Here is a 24603-nt window from a genome sequence, read left to right on the forward strand (position 1 = left end):
GTTGAGTCAGTTTCCTAGTACAGGAGAAGCTGTTTTACCTATTATAACAGAGATTAGCTGGCCTCTTAGTTAACAAAATTGGTTAAAGCAAGGATCATTTTTTTAAACAGCTATATAATTATATCCTTGTTTTATTTTATTTCATTTTATAAATGTACATTCATTGGCCAACTTTGATGTCGGTTAGTATCCTTTCTTTGAGTCATTCCCCTAGAGGTCTGTGTGCTTGTCTTGCATAAACTAATCTCAGGACATATCAACCATCATTTCCAGCACCAGTTATAGTTATCTGAAATTAGAATAAGAACTTCAGACTATCTGAATGCATGTCATGTGCCCCCACTCCCCCCAGTCTTTTATGGTTGTCTTGCAATGGGAGGATTTTTTTTAGAACCTACTCACTATTTTTTTGAAATCATTGTTCATTTTTTAAACAATGTTTGCTTCCCCCCCTACCTTAGGTGTAGTGGCCGTAAAATTTCCTTCACCAGTGCACCCGTGCACCATCACCATAGTCTCCTGTGCTCCTCCCTCCCTCCCTCTGATCCCTCTCCCTCCTACTCCCCTGCAGGATGTCTCTGATTTATAATTGTTTGTTTTTGTTTTATTGTGTAAAACCTACTCTTTTCACACTGTTTTTGTCAGTTTATGTATTGTTTTATTAAATTGCACATTTATACTAACAAATAGAATTAGCAAATAGTTTTGGAAAAAACAATTCAACTACTCATGAATGTTCAGTATGCTATGGGCGTGAGTCAGTAAGTTCGAAGGGGAGGTTACTTAATCTAGTAAGTTAGTTCAAGTGAAGGTCAGTTCTATTCTATGTGGATCTGCAGAACCAACATTTGACAACCTTCAATAGTATCTGAATTTTGTTGTACATTGCTTTCATAACTCTCAACTGAGAAAGATGTAATCCTGTTCTTTGGATAAGTTTTAACTTTTTTTTTTTAAAGAGAAACCTTTAGCTTTTTTAAAAAGAGGAAACCACTCTGGATGTTGTGTAAATGCAGTAATATTTTGTCTTTTCCTAACAGGATGCTTGGAAACAGTTGGGATAATTGTATGAAATTGCATATTTTCTCAGGCACAAAATTGTGTAACATTGGAAAATTGATGTTTTTTTCTCACAGTGAAAGGTTTTGATGTTTCCCCCCAGTGTTTCTCTAACTTCTTTTGGGAATAAGCATTACAAAGTGTTGATTATATTATTTGTCTACAGAGTTTTTTCCCTGAAGCTATCCCATGATATTTTAGTCCTATCAAGCCTTTTCAGGAGTCCATGAAAAGCTATCTTAAATTTAGTGACATAGTTTTGAGTGACAATGCCAAAATATATTTACCACTATGGAAAAACCCGTTTTCTATGTTTAATTTTTATTTTTAAGTAACTTCACCTTTTTGCATTTGGATTAAGCAAGGAAATGGTTTTGTGCAAATTCTACCTTTCCAGGAGCAAAGAAAATGCAATGGACAGTTTGTTTAATAAATAGGGGTGGGAAAACTGGACCACCACATGCAAAAAAAATGAAACTAGACCACTACCTTTCACTGTGCACAAAAATCAACTCAAAATGGATAAAAGAACTGGACATAAGTAAGACCTGAAAAACAACAAAAGAGACATTAACCAAAACAGAGAGATACCCCAATGATTGGAAAAAAATCTTTGCACCCCAGTCAACTGATAAGGGACTGATCACAAAGATATACAAAGAACTCACAGGACTCAACAAAAACAAAATAAACAATCCAGTCAAGAAATGGGCAGAAGACCTTAAAAGACGTTTCTCCAAAGAGGCAATGCAAATGGCCAACAGGCATATGAAAAAATGCTCAACATCCCTTATCATCAGGGAAATGCAAATTAAAACCACATTGAGATACCACCTTACACCAGTAAGAATGGCACATATCAAAAAAACAAGCAACAACAAATGTTGGCGAGGAGGTGGTGAAAAAGGAACTCTCCTACATTGCTGGTGGGAGTGCAGAATGGTCCAACCACTATGGAAAGCTGTGTGGAGGTTCCTCAGTCTACTAAAAATGGAGCTATCACACAACCTGGCAATTCCACTACTAGGGATCTACCCAAAGGTAGATCAAAGCATTGATTCAAAAGAACACCTGTACCCCTATGTTTATTGTAGCACTATTTACTATATTAATATACTTTTTTTTTTTTAAATAGAGGCATGTTTTATTTATTTATTTGTTTGTTTGTTTGCTTGTTTTGTTTATACATGCACTGGGTACAGTCAGATGTGCGGGAGGGTGAGAGAATTCACCAGAGCCAGAGCGGGGAGCAGAGCAGGCAGAAGGACCGAAGTACACTGCTGAGGGGAGCAGCGGGCGGCAGGAGAGGTCTGCGCGCCATGTGGGACCCTCCTCCGGTGGCCGGGGAGCAGCCGGGGATCGAACTGGTGCCGCAGAGGCCGCGGGCAGCTTCGCAACCCAGCGCTCAACCGCTGTGCCACCGGGGAGGCCCTGTAGCACTATTTACTATAGGTAAAACCTGGGAACAAGATGTGGCATATATACACAATGGAATATTATTCAGCAATCAAAAAAGATAAACTCATGCCATTCACAGCAACATGGATGCAGACAGAAGGAATTATGCTCAGTGAAATAAGCCAGAAGGAAAAAGAAAAATATCGGATGGTTTCACTTATAGCAGGAATATAGGGGAACCCAATAAGACATCAGTGTAAAAAAATAATAACAGTACAATACACAGCAAAGCAAAAATGGACAATTATAAATCAGAGACATCCTGCAGGGGAGGAGGAGGGAGAGGGATCAGAGGAAGGGAGGGAGGAGCACAGGGAACTGAGGTGATGGTGCACGGGTGCATTGGGGAAGGAAACTCTATGGGGAATATACCCGAGGGGGTGCAGGGAAGCAAATATTGCTTAAAAATGAACAATGATGTAAAAAAAATTAATATTAAAAAAAGTTTAGGTTAAAAGATCACAAGCAGTTGAAAAAAAAATTCTACCTTTCCAGGATCCAGTTTTCTCTACTAATTCCCTTATAAATATGTAAAATGGGAAGAAAGCATATCAAGAAGGCTAAATAATGGATAGGAAGTTTTTTTAATGTCGTTAAAAAGGAGTAAACATGTCTCTGATTACTCTGACCCTTATTGAGATTCTTCTTGACCAAATAGCATTTGTACTGCTTCACAAATTTATAACACTAATTATTAGGTTTAAGTTTGGTTGTGAGTGACAGAAAATTCAAAATAATGGTGGCTTAGATAAATTAGATTTTATTTCTTATGCATAAGTTCCGGGGAACTTTCAATAGCTCCTTAGTCATCAGGATCCCTGGCTCCTTCTGTTTTATTAATCCATGATTTCCAGATTGGAACTTCCATCTCACAGCCCAAGATGGCCCATTCAGCTCTACCAGCCATGTCTGCATTGCGGCCAGCAGGAAGGAAAAAGGGAAAGAAGTGGGTTGCCTTCCACTCTCACCAACTTGAGTTTGCACACATTATTCTTCTTGAGCCAACCGGCCAGAACTTGAATCTATCGTCTTATTTGGTTGCAAGGAGTTAGAGCACAGAATCTATTCTGGTGAATGTGCCCACCTAATGTGGATGTTCTTGTTTCTATTCTAAGGTTATAAAAGGAAAGCAGTTTCTGAGCACAAATGGCTATGTCTGCTATAATTAGCATTTTTCCCTCCAACAAAATAAAAATTGGAGTTTACATTCTTTAAAAAATATATATACAAACAGTGCTGAATACATGCTTACTAGGCTCAATAGTTTTTTTTTTTAATGAATGGTAAGAAGTTAATAAATATTTGTTGATTGAATAAATAAAGCTTTGTTTCTCAACTTGTCACTAATAGAATTATTGATATGCTGAAAAAAATGAGTAAGATAAACCTTTGGAGAGAAAAAGCATTCAAGATTCATTGTTGTGGTGAGGAATATTTAATTTAAGGAAGTCAAAGTAAATGTTAAATGAAGTAAATGCACTGACCCAGGGTCATATGTATAAATTATTTTTAAAAATGAGATAAGTAAACTTTAATAATTAGAGTTAAGACAGATTAGTGATTTTTTTAATGCATTTAAAATGTGGTTCTTGTTTTTCATAAACAAAAGTGTGGCTGTTGGACTTTCTGCCATCGAAATAACTACTTCATTTGAAATTTAATGAAGAGAGAGTACGACACATAATGTTCAGAAAATCATGTTTTAACACAGTGTTTAGAACAACATCTAGATCTTAGCAGGAAACTCAAAATTGAAGTCACAACCTGACCTTAACCCATGGCCAGTGGAATTGATGTGTTTATTTGTACAGTAACCATAATTTGGGCCTTGCAAGTTTGTTGGTTTGTTTTCTCATTCAAATTTGGGGACCTGAAGCAGTACTTTAATTATAGTAATTAAGCTTTTTATCATTTTCATGGCATAAAAATCAGCAAATTTTGTTTTTTCTTCTCCATAATATGTTATCTTACTCTCAGAAATGTGTGATCTTTGTGTCTAACAATGTACTTAAAAAAAAAAAAAAAGAACATCCATGCTGTAGTGCTGGAATTCTAACAGAACAACTTTACTCCTCTTTAACCTACCCCCCTCTTTTAAAATATTTTCCCATGGAAATGTCTTGAATTAAACAAAACACAAGCAGTTACTGGAAGTGTTTTCTATATCGTTGTGTTCAGATATAGCAATTCTTGTCTTTCACATCCGGGATTTTTTCCTTAGCTTTGTTGATAATTACATTTATAATCACACTGACTTTGAACTAAGTTACACTGAAAAATCTTTATTGCTCTCAACTATGTCAAATCCTACTTTATTATGAGTTCTGCAATAAAGCAAGTTTGTTGATTGATTGATGAAACAAATGAGCAAAGGAACAAGAAAAGAAAGCAAAGAAAGAGGTTACACTTAAGTTCAGCTGTATACCAGTTTTACCATGCTCCCTTAAATGGAAACACTAATGTACATTTGATTATTTTTTATTTCTTTTTGTTGTGACAATTTCTATAGTCTTGCTAGTAAGAAGAGGAGTTCATAGAAAACTGTAGTTAATATCAATGACATACTTATGTCATTTATACCCAGCTTGGGAATATCTACAGATGCACATGCCTTTCCCAGAACACTATTTATACTCCCTCTTTTTTGAAGCCAAATTTTTCTTGCCTCATTCTTACTTTTAGTATTTGTATGGTTAGAAGTCAGAAACCTCAGGTGCCATTAAGAGTTGGCAGTGTTACGTTTAGGACTACATAGTTATGATAGACATGTATTTATAATTTTTTAACTCTTTCACTAAACTCTGTTCCTTTTAAGGACAAGAACTATAGCTCCTTTTAGTGTGTACCTGATGCTTAGAAATTTAGAAATGCTTAGAAATGCTTAGAAATGCTTAGTATTTAGAAATACTAAATACTATGGTGGCTTCAAGGGGAGAGAAGAGGCTAAGCAGAGAGATTCCAAGCCCCATTTAATCAGAATCTCTTTTATGTGTCAGTCAGTACCCGGTATCCAACTTGGGTTGAGGTGGGGAAGGTATCTCTTCTTAACAAAATGTTTGAAAATGACTATTAGAAAACTTTAGTATCTTATGAACAGCATCCAGTCTAGTTCCCATCATTTTACAGGACTGGAAAGAGACCTAGATCATTCATATAGCTATTCATTGCCACACTAGAATTAAAATCCTTCTGTTCTGACTGCTTCAACAATACTCTTTATTTTTTTTTCTAATTTTAAAAAAAGATTTATTTTTATGCATATAAGAACTGGGGTACAGGCCAGAAGTGTGGGGGTGAGAGGAGTCACCAGAGACTGAGTGGGGAACAGAACAGGCAGATTGACTGAAATACACTGCTGAGGGGAGCAGCAGGTGAGACAGGAGAGGTCTGCTGAGCCATGTGGGTTAGCTCCCTGGCTGGGGATTGAACTTGTGCTGCAGTAGCTGCATATAGCTTCATAATGCTGCATCTTAATCCCTTGTGCCACCAGGGAGGCCCTTCAACAAAACTCTTTAGAGTATACCATAGCTGTTATCAGAACCTAGGAGTATTCCAAGAATACTATCTAATACCTGATAGTAGTAAGCATTCAGGAATTATTTATTGTTTTATGACTGAATGAATCATAAGATGATTTTTAGTTAATTATCCCCAAACCCAGTTCAAATAAAAGCTGTCATTTATATAAAAGACCTGATACCATAAAATACATAGAAGAAAACATAGGCAACACACTCCACAACATAGGCTTGAGAGATATCTTTGTGGATTTGTCATCAACAGCAAGAAAAACAAAAAAGAATATAAATAGTTGGGGATATTAAATGAAAATAGGTTCTGCAGAGCAAAAAAAAATTGTCACTAAAAGAAAAAGACACCCCCCTGAATGGTGGAAGATATTTGTACACCACGCATCTGACAAGGGACTGATACCCAAGATCTACAAAGAACTCATACAGCTCAACAAAAAGAGGCAAAAAATGAGCAGAAGTGCTAAATAGATGCTTCTCAAAGAAGGCAGACTGTAACCACCAAGTATATGGGAAAAAAAAAAAAAAGCTCAGCTTACTGTCAGGGAAATGCAACCCCAAACCACATAGAGATACTACCACACTCCTGTGAAAAGGTCCCACATGAAAAAAGACCAAAATCAAGTGTTGGTGAAGATAAGGAGAAAAAGGTGCCTTCATACTATGTTGGTGGGAGTGTAAACTGGTCCAGCCCCTGTGGAAAACAGTATGGCATTTTCTTAGATGATTAAAAATGGATCTTCTGTACGGTCCAGCAATTCCATTCCTAGGTACCTACCAGAAGAATAAAAAACCATCAGTTTGAAATGAAACGCATACTCTTATGTTCATGGCAGCACTAAGTACAACAGCCATGTTATAGAAACAACCTAAGTGCCCAACAACAGATGAATAGATTACGATGTGATATATACATAATGGAATACTACTCAGCTATCAAAAAAGATAAACTCTTGCAATTTGTGACAACTTGAATGGAGCTGGAGGGAATTATGTAAATTGAAGTTAAGTCAGAAGAAGAAAGACAAATACCAATGGTGACACTTGTATGTGGAATATACAGAAACAGAACAAAGGGTCAGATAAAGCTAAACTAATAACAAACCCTAGAAATCTAATGGTAGAACTGAAGCTACCAGTGGGAATTGAGGATAGGGAGGAGCAGGTGGGGAGGGAACACAGTGGACTGTGGGTGTTTTGGTAGTGGGTGTGGTGTGGTAACAACACCTGAAGGAGAGATCCTATACTTCTGAAACAACGTTGTAAACCAATGCTGTTACCTCAATAAAAATAACATAAAAAATAAGGCTGGGCCTCCCCTGGTGGCGCAGCTGTTGAGCGCTGGGCTGCGAGGCTGCCCGCAGCTTCTGCAGCAACGGTTCGATCCCTGGGTGCTGGCGAGGGTCCCACACACAAAAAATAAATAAATAAATAAATAAGGCTGGGGAAGATGCTGGTAACTTGGACTAGAAAGGTGCTATTGAAGGAGAGGAGTCAGTGTGTTTGATAGATATTTGCATGCAGGACTCAGTGATTGGTTATTTTCTGAGGAGTTGGGGAGAATCATTATCTATTGACTCCTTTTATGTTCCTGATATAATTCTAAGCCCTTTAAGGTAGCAGATCATTAATGCACATATTAACTGTATGTAAAAAAAAAAAGTATTGTCTCCAGACTGTAAATGAGAAAACAGGAATAGGTCAGTGAAAGGCAGAGTTGGGAGTTGAACACACACAGTTGGGATCCAAGTCCTTACTCTTGGCCACTCTGCCCTGGTGCTCTCTGTGTACCTTGGTCTCTTGTTGGCTTCATAGATGAAGAGTTATGTCATTCAATGAGCTGGAAATAGGAGAGAGCTTTCTGCAGGGACTGGGCAGGGAGTCTGGCACTGAGAGGGGTTAGATTTGGACTCCTTGAATTTGCTTGTGAAAACAAAATTCTTCTAGCAGTCATTTCCACATTCCTCATCTGCTTAGATGTTACCTTTCTGAGGAGATTTACCATCTCTCTAAAAGTACATCCTCCCTGTCCCCTTAACTGCTGTGCCCTGCAATTCTTCCTTGCTTTTTTTCCCCCCACAACATCCATCACCTTCTAATGTAATATGTATTTTACTTACTTGTCAGGCTTAGTATCACTTTCTGTCTCTCCTTTGAGAATATAAGCTGCTCCAGCTCAGAGGTGTTTGTATTGTTCACAGATGTACCCAGGGGCCTACAACTATGTCTGGCACGCGGTATTTGATAACAAATACTGTTGAATGGATGAAAACTACTATTTTTTAAATTAAAAAAAAAACCTGTCATTTGTTGTGATCCCAATGAAATGTTGTTGGCATCTTAGTAACCTTCAATTTGGCATATTATAGGAAGAAGCCAATTGTTGTGTATAACAGATTGGTTTTTTCTTTGTTAATCTTAGGATCACCTGCTGTTACCAGCTACCACTCATAACAAGACCACAAGACCAAAGATGTCAATTGTGTTACCAGCAATAAACATAAATGGTAAGTTCAAATTTTATTTGATGAATGACATGAGATTCTTTTGTTTAAGATTCTCTGGTTTAACTTAGACATTTAAAATGTTCAATTGGTCTGGTGTTTATCTGTGCATTAATTTTGAAACATTTCCCACTATTTTCAGAAAATACTACTTTTAGCTTCTCATGTTCTTTTCTTCTCACTTTTAAAAGGACAGTTTATTAGGAAAAGGAGAAATAAAAAGAGAGGCAGGCAGGAGAGCTACTTCTTAATTCTTTTTAAATTACTCTAAAAAATAAAAAGGTATAGAGTTATTTTTTAAAGTTATATTTTATAATAATACACTTTATTTACAACGTGGAAAATGTTAGCTTCTCAACTTCTCTTCAAACTTGTCTGGAGCCTTTCTGGCTATCCATGCAGTAAAACAAGTCCCTGCTGTGTTCTTAGAGTGAATTTATAAAAATTCAAAGCAGTTTCCTATATTATGTAAATAGTGATAAGATTCTCAGACTAAATCTTAAAGTTCTTAGTTACATTTAATCCATAATGCTGATAAATTTGATTCTGATAATTTTACTGTTGTATTTTGTTTTACCACTAGTGCTGGATATTAAATAAAATACAAATAATACTTTGAAATTATCCACTTATGTTAAAGCACAGTGTACTTGCTTATAGTTAGAAGGAAAAATAAGACAAGTACAGAAATCATTATACTTCAAAGAGAAGGTCCCATACTGACTATACAAAATACTAATGACATCTACTAAAGGAGAGATTTCTTCCTGCTGGTTCTTCCTGGGACAGAGAAATAGCTTATTCCCAATGCCAGCTGTGTGCTGTGAGAGAGCAGTGTGTTTTGCTGGCTAATTACTTTCTCTGACACATCATATGAGGCTCTGATGAAACCAGGAGGAGTAACCATCCTTCTGAACTCCCTTTGTCTGGTATAACAGAACATTACAGGTACATTTCTTCTCCAGTGGTAAGAACTTCATATTTCATGAGTAAGAGAAAAATGAAAAGTCCTTTGACCTACAGTTGAACCAGTCCACATTCTGATTGATGATCACAATAAAACCACCAAATTCAATTATGAAACAGAGCACTGGGATTCTAAATAAATTCCAGTAAAACTTAGGGGAATAGTGTTAGAAATCCACTATACACCTTAAGACCACAGAAGACAGTAAAATTTCAATGAGTTGTATACAGACGGCTTACTAGAATATTTAGGAGGCAAACTTATTGATATATATAAAACAATTTTTTTGTTATGGTATAGAAGAATCATAATATTTCCTTAGTCTTATAGAGACATTGAGAAGAATTTATCTTCCTTGAGTAAAGGTGCCCCTCTGAAGCGCTCTTGGAGAATCACACAATCACAGGAAGGCCTGTATATGCCAAACTGTGCTGTATTTTTCAACAAAGAAAGCATTTATGAAATGTCATTTGTTCCATAGGCACCTAGATTTCTCTGCTTGAGTCATGATAGATTTACCTTCTGGTCAGTTCATGCTCAGAAAGGCTGTTAGCTTAGCTTCAGCAAAGCAGAATTCACTTGATTTTTTTATCCTGGTATTGAGTTCTTCTGCAAGAGAAAGCTGGTTTTACTTTATAAAAATGAACTATCCATTTATACTAAGCCAAAACCAATAAGATATTGTTTGCCTCTGTTTACCTTGGCCATGCACTAATTTTTAAAAGTGAGCCTTTCATGGATTTGAAAAATATAATTCTCAGAGGATTGTTTCCTCTTTAATCTGATTGAATTTCTTTGTAAATAAGTTTTGTTTTGTTCCTGTTTAGAATATAGTAAGCTATTAGAAAAGTTCAGGTTGAAATTCAGGAGATACTGAATGAGTAAATGCTATGTGGCAAGTCTGGTGCTATGTCCTCCATCCCTTTCCTGAACAGTTTCTTTTCCTTCTTGGCGCTAACCAATAAAGCCTGGCTTCCCCTCTGCTTCTTGGACCACCGAACCGGCCAGTGGGGTACATGGTTTCCTTGCTCCCCTCTATGACTTCCAAATTCCCCTGTATCTTTCTGGTCTGTAACATCATACCTGACTCCACTTCCCCCATGGTTGCTGTATTCTACTGCGCCTTCTCTGATGACTCTTTACTACTACTTTTGTCATCCCTTGTATAATTTTGCCCACACAGAGGCTTCATCAAGTACTCCAGCTTCTTTTGGGCCCGTCACCTTTTTTTCTGAGCCACCTCAGCTCATAATGGCACCTTTGAATCTGCAGTTACAGCTTCCCACTCTCTTCCTACAACACCCATACTCATGCTGTTCTCTGCCCTCACAAATCTCCAGTATTCTGACCTTCCCACTTTTTCTGTATCGATCAACATCCTCAGTGACCTCTGCCTCCCTACTTAGGTCCCATGTCCTATCCTACCACCCCTCTCGTGCAACGTCCCCTTATGCCCTGAATGAGGAAGTGCTCATTCCTTTTTTTATAGGTTCCACTTGTCTGTAGAAATACCACCACCCTAGTTAAACCTAGACTGTCATCTTGATGCCTGTTCACAAGCAGCTGAAAAGTGATAGAAAATACCAAATAGTCAGGGCAAGTAGATTCACTCCAGATTTCAGACCATTAATTCCAAAGGGGTTTTCAATCCTGTCAGTCATTGCTAGTAAATACAGTTAGTCTGAAACAAGAATTTCTCACCTTTTCTTCTCAAATCGCCAACGTCCCTTCTCTCTACCTCCTCAACTGATGAACTCACCAAGTGCAATGCTGAGAAAATAGATGTCCTCATACCAGGGCTACTCCATCTTTCCACTCCAGCAGCCCAGCTGTGTCTACACCCGCAGAGTCTATCTTCCCTCTCATTGCATTGGAAGAAAAGTCCCTTCTATTTGGTTCTAAATCCCAACTTTGCTGTTTGTAAGATGTGTATTGTTGGGCATATTAGTTAACTTTTCTGTGCCCCAGCTTCCTCGTGTATAAAAAGGAGATAATAATATCTTCTTAAGTTGCTATGAGAATTGAGTAAAGATGGTTTAAGTAGTGCCTGACTATTTTCAGGTTAGTCACTGTGTTACCACCTTTTTCATTATTGTCATCATCACCCTTTAAGGTGAAGCCTTCCTTTTTGGCCCTGCATCCCAGCTCCTTCTCAGTTTCAGAGTCTTTGCTTTGCCTACCTTTCTGTAATGATTATTTTCTCTCTACTGGCTCATTCCCGGCAACAATCAAAATGTCTCAATATTACCTTTGGGTAGAGGAGACTCTTAACTCCACATCCTATCTCTCAAGGGTCTCTATGGCCCTTCAATAGAAAAACCGAGTTACTTGTACTGAATCCATGTGCTTTTCTCCCATTCTTTCTTCTGCTCCCTCTAATGTAGCTGTTACCCTTAAACTGAAATGCTTTTGCAAAAGTACCACCAGTGACAAGTTTCTTTCTAAAGCCAAAGGTCATGTGTCCATGCCCATTTTCATCTTACCTGACTTTGCAATAGTATTTGACATAATTGACTATTCCCTTTTTTTCAGTCTCCCAATTTTTATTTGTAAAAATTCTAAATCTATATAAGAGTTGAAAGATGAGTAGAGAATATCTGAAGACCATTTACAAAAATTTCTCCAGTTGTTAATATTTTTCCACGTTTTCAACACTCTATCTACACTGACATGTTTTTTCTATATCAGGTGAGAATAAGATAAAGCGTGCTAATACTTTATGCCTCAATAAATCTGATTTCTTAAAAAGATGCCATGAAGGGCCAAAAAATTGGGGGCAGGGTGCTATTCTAGATGAAAGAAAACCAAAGAGATGTGACAATGGCTGTAATACATTATCTTTTGTCCCGACCCACGGGATTCGGAGGCACGAAAAGAGAAGGGCTGAGGATTGAAATGAGGGGCTTGATACAACTTGACGCTAGCGGTTGCTTCTTTATTTTTCCTTTATCCTTTTCCTACTTTTACATGTTTTCCTTTTCCCTGTCTTTCTTACTTCCCTGGCCTTCTCTCTGCTCCTCTCCCAGCACTCTCCTCTCTCGTGGTTCTCCTCTTAAATCTCTTTTTTTCTCCCTCTCTCTCCCACGTTCTCCTCTTATACCCTCGTAGCTCCTCCCCCCGTACCTCCCAGTCTCATGTGCTTTACAGGAAAAACCTGTGGTTCTCTGAAGGCGAAACGGTAAAGCGAACTCATGGCACACATACGCAACACGGCACATGCTCCGGATGGCTCCGGACATCTCCCCATTTTTTCTTTTAAATGAGACACCTGGCCTGTCTTAGGTTGGCACGTCCCATAACCAGCCTCACCCGTCATCGCTAATCCGGCGCACTTGGTCCGGACCGCTGTCTTAGGTTGGTCTGGACGGGCTACGCCCTTACCCGTCTTTGGCTCACAGGTTCTCTAAGACTAAGGTGACCCATCCAGGTGCCACTGGGGAGTCCTGGTCAAGTACCATGGTGCCAAGTACTTGCCTGATCGCAATAGCACAATAGTTCTTTGTTTTACTTCCGTAGCCGACGGAGAAACCACAAGCCGAATGCACAAAAAGCCAAGAGCTAAGGCTATCACCCTGCCCCAAGCTTACAACTCTGAGAGGAGTCCTCTAAACCAGGCAATGAGACCCTCACCCATAACAGGGGTAACACAAATAAAACTGTACAGAGGGTTACAAGGTATGTGAGCAATTAACAAAAGTGTGTCTATCCCTTTTTACATTAGAGCTATCTGCTGACCAACCACAAAAAGTCCATTCCGCAAATGTCCATTCATATCTTACTGTGTTGACAACGCAGAAGCAACTCCGGCAGCTAAATTGTCCATAGTGTCCGTATTTGCAGCAGCTTGAGTGACAGCAACGACGGCAGCAGCCGCAGCCGCGGCCACCGCTATTGAAACGGCGGCAATAGCTGCAGTGATGCTAAAATCACGTCTCCTCCTAGGTAGAACAGGGGAAAGGTGTGCAGAAACATCCACGGGCATGACTAAAATAGAAGGTAGACGAACGATCACCGCCCTCTCCGCACTCTGGGCCCAGCAGGCAGAGAGGGCGCAGGTCTCCGCTGAACAGTTCAACACAGTGGCATTTCCTAGAATTCGGCCAGCTGCAGTCATCAGTCTTGCTAGGAACTCCGCATATGGTTCTGTCGACCCTTGAATGACCTTTGTTAATTGAATGTCGGCTTCTCCTCCATCTTGCCTTATTCCAAATGGCACTAGCGACCTGATCCTGCTCCAGAAACCACTTACTAGTGATACTAAGGGTCTCTACAAATCTTTTAAGAATTTTTCTTACTAAGAGGAACCCCAAACTATTGTAGGAGAGCTTCCAGGGAAATAACTAACCGCCCCTTGGACATTGAATTGCCCATGATCCCAGCTACCTTACTTTACTTGCCGGCTCACCACAGCTGGTCCTTCAGCGGTTCCTTCGTTCTTTTTCGTGCCCCACGCTGGGCGCCACCTGTCCCGACCCGCGGGATTCAGAAGAGAAGGGCTGAGGATTGAAATGAGGGGCTTGATACAACTTGACGCTAGCGGTTGCTTCTTTATTTTTCCTTTATCCTTTTCCTACTTTTACATGTTTTCCTTTTCCCTGTCTTTCTTACTTCCCTGGCCTTCTCTCTGCTCCTCTCCCAGCACTCTCCTCTCTCGTGGTTCTCCTCTTAAATCTCTTTTTTTCTCCCTCTCTCTCCCGCGTTCTCCTCTTATACCCTCGTAGCTCCTCCCCCCGTACCTCCCAGTCTCATGTGCTTTACAGGAAAAACCTGTGGTTCTCCGAAGGCGAAATGGTAAAGCGAACTCATGGCACACATACGCAACACGGCACATGCTCCAGACGGCTCCGGACAATCTTTGACTGGATTTTGAATCTTTCCCTCCAAAAATCAAGCACAGCTTAGTCTAATCTCTTCAAATGTCAAATAATTAAAATGTGTACTAGATTATCTTTCTATCACATTTGTTGAGAATTGGAATGGACAGTAAAGAGCAAATTGAAATTATTAATCTCCTCTTCAACAGTTGTTCTATAAAGGGAAATTTGTAGAATTTTCACTAAATTGACAGAGATATAGATCCTTTTGGCTTATTAGATATAGGAATTTGACAAGCTGTTCTATAATCACATCATTTATAATCTGAAGAGTATGAGTCATATAGGCACAAAAAAGTGTGGGTACCTGTTTATTGAAAGAGCAGAGATGATGTGAAGATATATCTAATATCAAATCACTTCTATCACTACTGAGTTTAAAAGTTGCATATAAGTTGGAAAGAGAAATTATGGGTTTGATATTTCTCTCTGACTTAAGTGAGCCTGTAGAATTTTGGAGAGCATGGTAGAAAACAAAGTCCAATTTTACTGAACAATTGATTTATATAGTACCCTGGATAGACATATTTAGGAAGAAGAATTTGATTTTCCGTTTCAGCAAAGTAAATTAGAGTCCCAGGTCAATGTCTGCTCTTAAACTCTATAGTATAATGATTCTACTATGTCATGGTTCTGAGCTACAGAAAAAAGTTTATGTAAGAAATAGGTAAAGAAAATAGGATATGGGCCTCCCCTGGTGGTGCAGCGGTTGAGCGCTGGGTTGCGTGGCTGCCCGCAGCCTTTGCAGCGCCAGTTAGATCCCTGGCCACCGGCGAGGGTCCCACAAAAAAAAAGAAAAAAAAAAAGAGAATAGGATATGATTTGGGTATGAAATTAATACCATTTAGAAAACAATACTTGCATCATTCTGTGTCCTCCATCCCAATTTAATTTTTACAGTTTATTATTCTTCATTTTGCATTCTCTATTATTTATCATCTTTTGTCTGATAAGAGAACTGAAAACAGATTAGTGAAACTGCAAAACAGTCTTTGTCTGAGAAAGTCAGATTATTAAAGTAAAAGAAAATGCTAGGTGTGCTTTTAAAAAAAAGCTTTAAAAAATGATTGCAGATGGTTGGCAGAGTAGTGGATAATGGATTAAAAAGCTATTGCTGTTTTTTAAAAAAGGATTCTGGAAGTTCTTATATTGTAAATCAACATTTCCTGCTTTTAAGTTATTTCCACTCATGTTATAGTTAACTACTCATTTCCTTGTCACTCCTGACAAATAATTCAGCAAAATAGGAGATTATTTTTTTAGGTACTTTTTAGGTACTTTTTTAGGTAGGTACTTTGTAGACATCTTTCATCAGGGAATGAACACAGCCATTAGATAGGATCTATAATTTAACCAAAACTTTTATCAATTTGGTTTTACTTTTCACCTTCCCTCTGTCTGCCATGTTCTTAAGCTAGTGTGATGCATCACTATTAAAAACAAGGGCTCAAGTAGATCAACAAATGACTACAAGGCTGAACTGTAAATTTAATCTCTAAGTCATCCCCATGTGAAGAAAATCTGGAAAAACTTACTAGCAATGAAATACCTTTTTTAGTTGGAAAAAAAAAAAAAGCAAATCAGCCAAATAAACAGATTAGTATTAATGAGAAAATGTTGATACAACTGCTTTTGATGATCAGTTTCACAGAAGTGCTATCCCACAGACTATCTCTTTGGAAACTGTTCTATTTTAGACATCTTCTGCGCAGCAGGCTGATTGCCTTTGAGCATTATGCCTTTTGTTCTTATGAACTCATTTCTCCTGTTTATCTTAAAAAAAAAAAAAACAGCATATTTACAACATTTTCATTGCAGTTCATTCCATTTCAGTGTTCTGTAATTGCATTCAGATAGTTTGAGTGTGTGAGTCTTTTAATTTTTTAAAAATACATAAACCATTCTTTGACTCTTTACTCAGTATTAAACCCTGTAGTAAAATTCCCACATTGAGAATTTCTACTGAGAAAAGGAGAAAAATCACTTTTTACATAAAACAAAGAATTATTCTTTCAAAACACACACACAAAGATCTATTAATTATGTGTATCTGGCAAGTAGAATGACTGTTGCATTTATTATACTAACTACAGTAAGGAATACCTTCGTAAAGCTCTAAGTTTATGTTTGAGCCCCCTAGGGGCAGACTCAGAAATGCATTGTTTTAATTGGACTCATTGTGACCTGAAAAAAAATAAAGACTTTTGTTAGTATGGAAATCATGAACAGTGGGTGGGCAAAGTAGGAGCAGCTGCTTCCTGCAACACTCTGTCAAATTCTGAGTTGAGATTGAGCAAGGTGTCTGGGAGGAGACAAAAAGGAGAGGATTCATGTTGAAGAGAGATGAGAAATAAATGTTTACTGCCTGGAATGCAGCTGTATGATTTAGGTCACTAATGAGTTAAGGAAGTAACTTCAAGCTATCAAAACATAAAAATAACATGATGAAATCTCTGTTAAGAGATGTGAATCTGACTGAGATCTGTAAATAGAAAAAAAGGTAGGAGGAGAATAGGATACATTGAAGATGAGATGGGAGATATTTTGGGGTGAAGTCATTAAAGGTCTAAAATACAGAGAAAGGAAAAATGTCCAAAGAAATTTCAAAAGGAAATTCTGTAGTGCTTGGAAATGAAGGAGGGAGAAGTAAAAGCTGATTCCATGATTTTAGTCACTGTCATGACAGTTTTTTGCCTCCCCCATTTCCTCTGATTGGTTTCCTGTCCCCTTTGTTTCTTGAAGTCATCAGGCTGTCAATTTTTAACTCCTCCCAAACCTTTAGGTTATCCCCATTTAGCATAACCTTTTCTGAACCCTCTTCTACAAAAGAAATCTGAAATTTTTTTTTAGTGGAAAAAAATAGGATTGTTAGTAAATCTGTCTTTAAATACTTGGAATACTTACCACATGGTTGAAAATATTGTTGCTTTGATGATTTATTGGAAGTTGCACAGGTAAATTTTTTTTCCAAGAATAGTTTGTCTTTTGTGTGTGTGTTAACTTTACTGATAAAGGATTTAATCTGTAAAAACTTTTATAAGGCCCCAGAGGTTTCATTGAGATCAGCTTGCACTGTATCTTCTAGGATATTAGTACTTCCTTGATCCAAAGGAACCAATTGCCAAGCCCACTGTACCTAACTGACCTCCAGAGTCTCCTTAAGCTTTCAGTGAGGTCAGTTTCACTCTCTCTCCCTTGTGGCAAAAATCTGTTTCAACTCAAACATATGGTTTAGCTTTCAACTAATAAAAGTAGAGATCAGCATCTGTCTGAGCCAACAAAATTGGTTTGAATATTCTACTAATGCTTCAAAACCTGAATTATTTCTTTTTTGTACATACCAAACTCAGAATGGATTTGTCTTTGTATTGGAAAATCAAGAACCTATAGTGTCAGAAGATTGAGTTATTCCACATAATCTTAAGTTTCTGGTGTTTGTTTTGTTTTGTTTCATTCTCAGAAGAACTCCTCTGTGTATTCTTTTTTATAGCAATACCAACTGGAGACACAAGGGATCTTAACTTTCCATGTAGTGTTTAGCGTTCTTTCAATCCTTGCATGATAGTTTCTCTTATTTAAGATCTGCAAACTGAGGACATAGGGTAAACCCATTACTGTCTCAGGGATGTACATGTCAAAGATAGGGTAAATTTTTTTCACATTAGAAAATGTCCCAGGCCTCCCCTGGTGTTACAGGGGGTTCAGCGCAGTGCTGTGAGGCTGTCCACAGCCTTTGCAGCGCCGTTTCGATCCTGGCTGGCTGGCGAGGGTCCCACATGGCGCGGCAGACCTCTCTCGCCCGCTGCTCCCCTCAGCAGTATTTCGTCAGTCTGCCTGTTCTGTTCCCCGCTCTGCTGCTGGTGAATCCTCTCACCCTCTCGCGCATCTGGCCTGTACCCCAGTTCTTGTATAAATAAATAAATCTTTAAAAAAAGAAAATGCCCCTTCTCATGGGCTTTTACAAATAAAGGTTAGAGATTTCTAAGATTTATATATTTAATTTTTCTGAATCTAGAATCTTGAAATTGAAAATATGGACACAAATTGTTAAAGTGACTTTGAGTTAAAGGGGATTTTGAGTTATGTCAGGAAGAATTGCTTTTGAACTTAACCAAATATCCATTGAAATATTTTCTTCTAGATTTATTACTGATTTTATAGAAACAAATGTCTACTTAAAGTTTAGATTAAATAATGAGACAAATGTGAACTGTAAAATAGTTTGTTACTAGGAGCAGAGTTGTTAGAAGGGCCATACATTCAGCCTCTGAAGGTGTCTAAAGCCTATCTTTGTTCTCATTCTACACTGTAGAGGATAGAAACTTATGGGAAATGTGATCTCCTTGGCATTACTACAGTATAGATTAGGACAAAGAAAGGCTCACTAATATTCATGTGTGCTATACTCACATATCAGGGTTAAAAAGGCCTTAGAACAAAGTCATCCATACTAACCCCCTTCCTGTGTTTGGATTCTCTTCTGCACCACTTTGCTCAGTAGCCAACAGTTTAGATATAGTCACCTCCAGAGATGAAAACAGGCCAACCTGTTTAAATAGCTCTGGCAACTAGTAAATTGTGCCTTTTCTGTTTCCTTCTTACATAGAGCCACGGGATTTTCTATGAGTGTAACTGTCCTCCCGCAGGACAGCTCTTATGCTCTTCGTTTGCTGAATACCCTCTCAATCTTCATATACTAAGGCCTTCAGTTTTCTGAAGCTGTTCTTGCGACCTGGGTTTGAAGTGCCTTAATTTAAGTCACTCCCTTCTATTAAATTCTGGTTTTCCCACTTCTTTTCATCGGGCTGTGAATGTGGAGCATAATGGAGTATCTCCAGTTTTTCATAGTGTATTTCTTTGGTGAAGCCAATGTTTTTTTCCAGTTACATCATCCATTGTGCTTTCTGTCAAACAGTCCTTACCTCCTTTTATGTCTGTAACTGCCAAGCTATTCATTTTGCTGGCTGATTTTGATTCTGGACTGGAAGTTTGGGACTGTGGTTTTCCCCAATTTAACATCTTTGTTAGTTTTTTTTTTTTTTTTCCCTTAAATCCTGTACTCAGCATTCAGGGAAACTCTCCCTAAGTCCACAGAATAGTTTGGTGTCTCTGTCTCCCCTTCTTTACCTGCCCAGGATTATTCTGAACTCCCTTATTTTTATAACATTTACATCATTTATAATCAGTAGTTTGCCTAACTTCCCTGCTGACCTATAGGCTCCTTAATCTTAAGGAGTCTGCTTAATATATATTTTTTATTCCTAGTGCCTTAGCAAAAAAAATTACCTAACTCATAGTAGGCACTCAACAAATACTTGCTGACTTAAATAAGTATATAAAGCTTCTAGGCACTGTCCTTTGTATTCAAGAAAAAAATGTAATTAAATAATTGATCAACTCACACACATAAAGTGATATTTAAACTGAATCTTTTTTTATTTAAATATTTTATATAATTCTTACATCTTTTTTCATCTTTGCACAATGTATGCATTTTCATTTCGGTTATACTCCCCATACATTTGCACCCCACCCCCTATTTTGACTCTAGTTCTTCCTTTCCCTGCATGCCTCCTCCCCCCAGTAGTGTGTCTCTGGTTTATAGTTGCTTGTTGATTTTGATTTTTACTTTGTGTTGATTAGTATTTTTCCTGGTCTCTTATTTAGGTTTTCTAAATTCCTTCTATGAGTGAGCCCATCCAGTATTTTTCTTTTTCTTTCTGACTTATTTCGCTGAGCATGATTCCCTTCTAGCTCCATCCATGTTGCTGCAAATTGCATGTGTTTATCTTTTTTGATTGCTGAGTAATATTCCATTGTGTATATGTACCACATCTTCTTGATCCAGTCATCTATTTTTGGGCATTTGGGTTGCTTCCATAGCTTAGCTATTGTAAATAGTGCTGCTATAAACCTAGGGGTGCAGGTGCCCTTTGGAATTACTGTTTCTGTGTTAAACTGAATCTTTAAGGATAAGTAGCATTGGTCAAGTGAATGAGCTATTCTAGGCAGAGAGAACAGTGTAAGGAGAAAGAAAAAAAGAAAAAAAATACATAGCTCACTCTGGAGATTACAGTAGGATTCAAGTGCATAGGCACTGAGGTATAGGTGACACTAGAGAGCAAGTGGAAGCTGTGCGAATTGATGTGAAGTTTTGATTTTATCCTCTGAGATTCCCTGACAGCAGTATAAAGGATTGATTAGAGAGAAGGATGCTTTTACAGGAGCAACAATTAAGAATTTATAATCATTTAGGCAAGGAACAGGAACTTCAGAGAAAAAGGGATTCTGTGTATATATGTGTGTGTTATCTGTTATTTGTATAACACATTACCCCACCACCACTGCCTCCCGTCCCCCCATCTCGCAGTTGCAAAAAGCAAACACTGATTATTTCACATAGTTTCTGAGGGTCAGGAATCTGGGATCAGCTTATCAGGGCTGCTCTGGCTCAGGTTTCTCATTAAGTTACTGTCAAGCCATTGGTGATGCCAAAGATTTGATTGGGGCTGAAGGATCTGCTCCCATGTTTACTCACTGATGGTAGCAGGCTTCAGCTTTTCACATGGTGTCCTGTCCCTGGGGCTTCCCCCAAAGTAACTGATCCCTGAGAGAGAAAGTGGGCAAATGAGACACAGGACAGAAAGTACTGTTGTAAACGTAATCATGGAAGTGACATGCCACCACTACTGCCCATGGGATTGGTTACATAGGCCAACTCAAGATACACTGTAGGACGAGACTACACAAGTAAACACCAGGAGATGGGGTTATTGGGGAACATTTTAGTCACAGCTCCCCATGCTGGCTTGCCACAGTGTATTAAATATAAGTCTGAAAATCTGGAAAATTTTGATGGTTTATAGAGCTAAGAGAACAGAATACTCACATAGAAATTGTCCTACTAGTCTTTCTTCCTAGCTTCCTACTACCAAGAGTAGATAAATAAAGCATTCACTTAACTGAAAGGTAATGTAGTTAAGACCCCACTGTAAGTGTTAAATAACAGTTACTTTGCAATCATTGCTAAGGTTTAGACTATAAAACATGCTCATCTAGTTCCATATTCATTTATGGTATAATATAATTAGTTTAGTTTTACAATTACTCAGAGTATAGCGCTATGCTAAGCAGTGTACAGACTTCAAAAGGTGTGATTCATGTCTTCAGAGGGCTAATAAACTTAATAGAAAGCAGGACGTACATAAGCTCATAGAGAATCTCAGAGCTGGAAGAAAGCCTAGGAACAGTCTAGCACAACAATAGCTTTTTTCTCCCCTCACATAACAGTAAGGATTTTACTTTTTTATGGTATTTCTAATGTAGATATTCTTTTTTTAATTTTACATTTTTATTTTCTTACATAGTAAGCACAACAGCATTATAATACAGGTAAGAAAATAGATTAGGGAGCAAATGACTGTCCAATTCAGCTATGAATGGAGCTGTAAGCAGAACCCAGAACTCTTAAACCCTAGGCACACACTGTGATTAAATGTGAAGGTAATCTGTTTTACCACCAAGAATATTCTCTGAAGACATAAACCATTTTTCATATTGGAAGTTGAATGACTTAAGAATTTAACATGGGAAAAGGCAAGATATAAATGTTTTGTGCTAGACCAACTCACTATGTCACTGATTGCTATATGACTTTGAACTAAATTATATTAATAATATAGGAGAAAATAATTAGCAGTGCCACATACCTTTACAGTTTTTTGAAGCAGGGACCATCCCAATTGACAGTGAAATAGATACGGAAATATTCCCATCTTAAAAGTGTTGAGTTATGGTAGGTTATAAGTAAAATAACTGCTACATTGTTAGAATAATGAGGTTAGAAATAAATAAAAGTAAGCATTTTTCCCCAGAACTCTTTTTTTTTTTATAGAGGCATGTTTTTTTTTGTTTGTTTGTTTGTTTTGTTTTGTTTATACATGCACTGGGTAGTCAGAAGCATGGGAGGGTGAGAGAATTCACCAGAGCCAGAGCGGAGAGCAGAGCAGGCAGAAGGACCGAAGTACACTGCTGAGGGGAGCAGCGGGCGGCAGGAGAGGTCTGCGCGCCATGTGGGACCCTCCTCAGGTGGCCAGGGAGCAGCCGGGGATCGAACCGGCGCCGCAGAGGCTGCGGGCAGCTTCGCAACCCAGCGCTCAACCGCTGCGCCACCGGGGAGGCCCAGAACTCTTAAACCCCAGGCACACTGTGATTAAATGTGAAGGTAATCTGTTTCACCACCAAGAACATTCTTTGATAATTTTTAACCATTCACTGCCTGTATTACTGAATAGTTTGTTACAAATTTAGGTTTATTGTCCCTTTTTTGAGTACCCTGGATAGTAAGCATATTTCTGGGTTCTTGAACATTTATAATTGTGTTTGGTCTTCACAAAGTTTCCATGACATAATTTTATCCCTATTTTACAGCTGAGGATAGCTAAGAAATTGAGAGAACCACAGTTAAAATTCGGTGTAATCCTTTGCAGTCACTTTCCTGGAGGTCATTTACTAACTCCTAATAGTACCTTTAAGTGTTTCCTGAGTACAGTTGTGACTAAGACAGTAGAACTAAATTCCAGTTTATGTTACCATAATTTTAGAATAACAGCTACTGTGTTTGTATTTCATCCATCCATAAATATTTAAAAGTATGATGGCCCACAAAAGATGAAGTATTTACACTTGTAATAAGATAGACATGCTCACAAGCTGGTTCCCTGGAATTTCCACGAAAAACCAAAAAGACATTTTTCACCAGTATGTAAAAATGTGAAAAAACAAATTGGGAAACTAAGCTACAGCTTTCTTGGCATCAGAATTTGCCTAATTAAAGCACTTTTTAATAAAATCATCCCATCCAAATTTAGCAAACATTGACTTCAAAGTTTGCTTAATTTTTCCATGACATAAACATGCACGTCTTTTTTTTTTTTTTTTTAACATTTTCTAGTAAGTGTAGTCACTTTCCTCAACTAGCCTTTCCCAGACCAGCACATCAGTTTCTATGTTCAAAATAAAACACACTGACTAGTAAAAATAATCTGTCTTCGATACTAATGAATTTACTGTTTACATTTCAATAAATGGGGCCATGTATTCTCCCAGGCTTGCACTCAGACCAAGATAGCTAGTCAATTCCACTAGAACTAGGCTGTGAACATGAAAACTCCTTTGTCCTCCTGGTAAGTTGATTTTACTGTTCCCATACGTTCTAGCAAATGTGCTACCCTGTTGGTGATACTTCTGCATTTTATCCCAGGGACCCTTGTTCAGCATATAGTTCATCAACAATTCAAACAGCCAATTCAATTCCACATTCAAAAAGAACCTACTAAATGGAGGTTTTCTTAGTGTTTTGCCAGCAACCAGGAGCAGAGTGGGCAGGAAGGCTGGAAGTCCAGGAGGGTGGCAGGCCTCCCAGCCCATGGCGAATCTTTTCACTTTTCTATGGGCTTTCTCTGGCGTTCTTTCGTGGTCCTGCTTCTCTGTAGTCACACGTCCTCTTGTAGCCATACTGTTGTTGCTGCCCTCTGGGTGACGCCGCCCTTATATCCTCAGCCTCCAGGCCCATGCGCGCACAATTAATGCATGCCCACACCATGCTCCAGGTGTTCACCATCAGGGATGCGTGCCCCAAGCTCACGTTCCCAAGTGCCTCCTGCATTCAAAGTCACAGGTGATAGCCATAGAGGCCAGCGGTGTAAAAGCCTGACCAATTCAGTTACCCCACGCTTAGAAACGAAGAGATGTAATTATGAACTATGTTATTCTCCTGTTCCAGATAAACTCACCATGTAGTAAATTATTAATTTTCCCCCTTTTCCTTTTTTTTTTACTTCTGAACTAGTTTCAAGTAAAGAAACTAACTGTACATAGTTTAAGCAGAATTTATAACAGGGCCAGACAATCAGATGTAGAGAGCCCTCAAACAAAAACGAATTCCCAGTTGCACCACAGAGCTGGTCACAGTCAGTAGCTTGCATCATTGATGTTCCTGCTTCCAAACTCTGCTTCTATAACTGGTGTCCTGAGTGGCTCTTGAAACTATTAATAGATGTTCCTGCTTCCAGAGCCCCCACCTACCTCACATCAGTCTTCACAGCTGTGGCTTCTCTGCAGTCAGAAGCTGGTGCTCCTGACTGGCAGTCAGTCCCTGCCACATCCTAATGACAAGGACATCTGGGAAATAAAGTGTCTGGTACTTGAAC

General features: G+C 38.4%; 1 protein-coding gene across 1 annotated transcript in view; it reads left to right on the forward strand.

The window, feature by feature from the left end:
- Window positions 1-24603, forward strand: part of ATF6 (activating transcription factor 6) — a gene marked incomplete at its 5' end in the record, with an annotated part of 192188 nt that overhangs the window by 125110 nt on the left and 42475 nt on the right. Inside the window, one exon of the mRNA XM_037506576.2 lies at window positions 8470-8554. Coding sequence (XP_037362473.1) covers window positions 8470-8554 — 85 coding nt within the window. The remainder of the gene's footprint in view (window positions 1-8469; window positions 8555-24603) is intronic.

The sequence above is a fragment of the Talpa occidentalis genome, unplaced genomic scaffold (genome assembly GCF_014898055.3).
Source record: "Talpa occidentalis isolate TD23 unplaced genomic scaffold, MPIMG_talOcc4v2.1 talOcc4.12, whole genome shotgun sequence".
Classification (NCBI taxonomy): domain Eukaryota; kingdom Metazoa; phylum Chordata; class Mammalia; order Eulipotyphla; family Talpidae; genus Talpa; species Talpa occidentalis.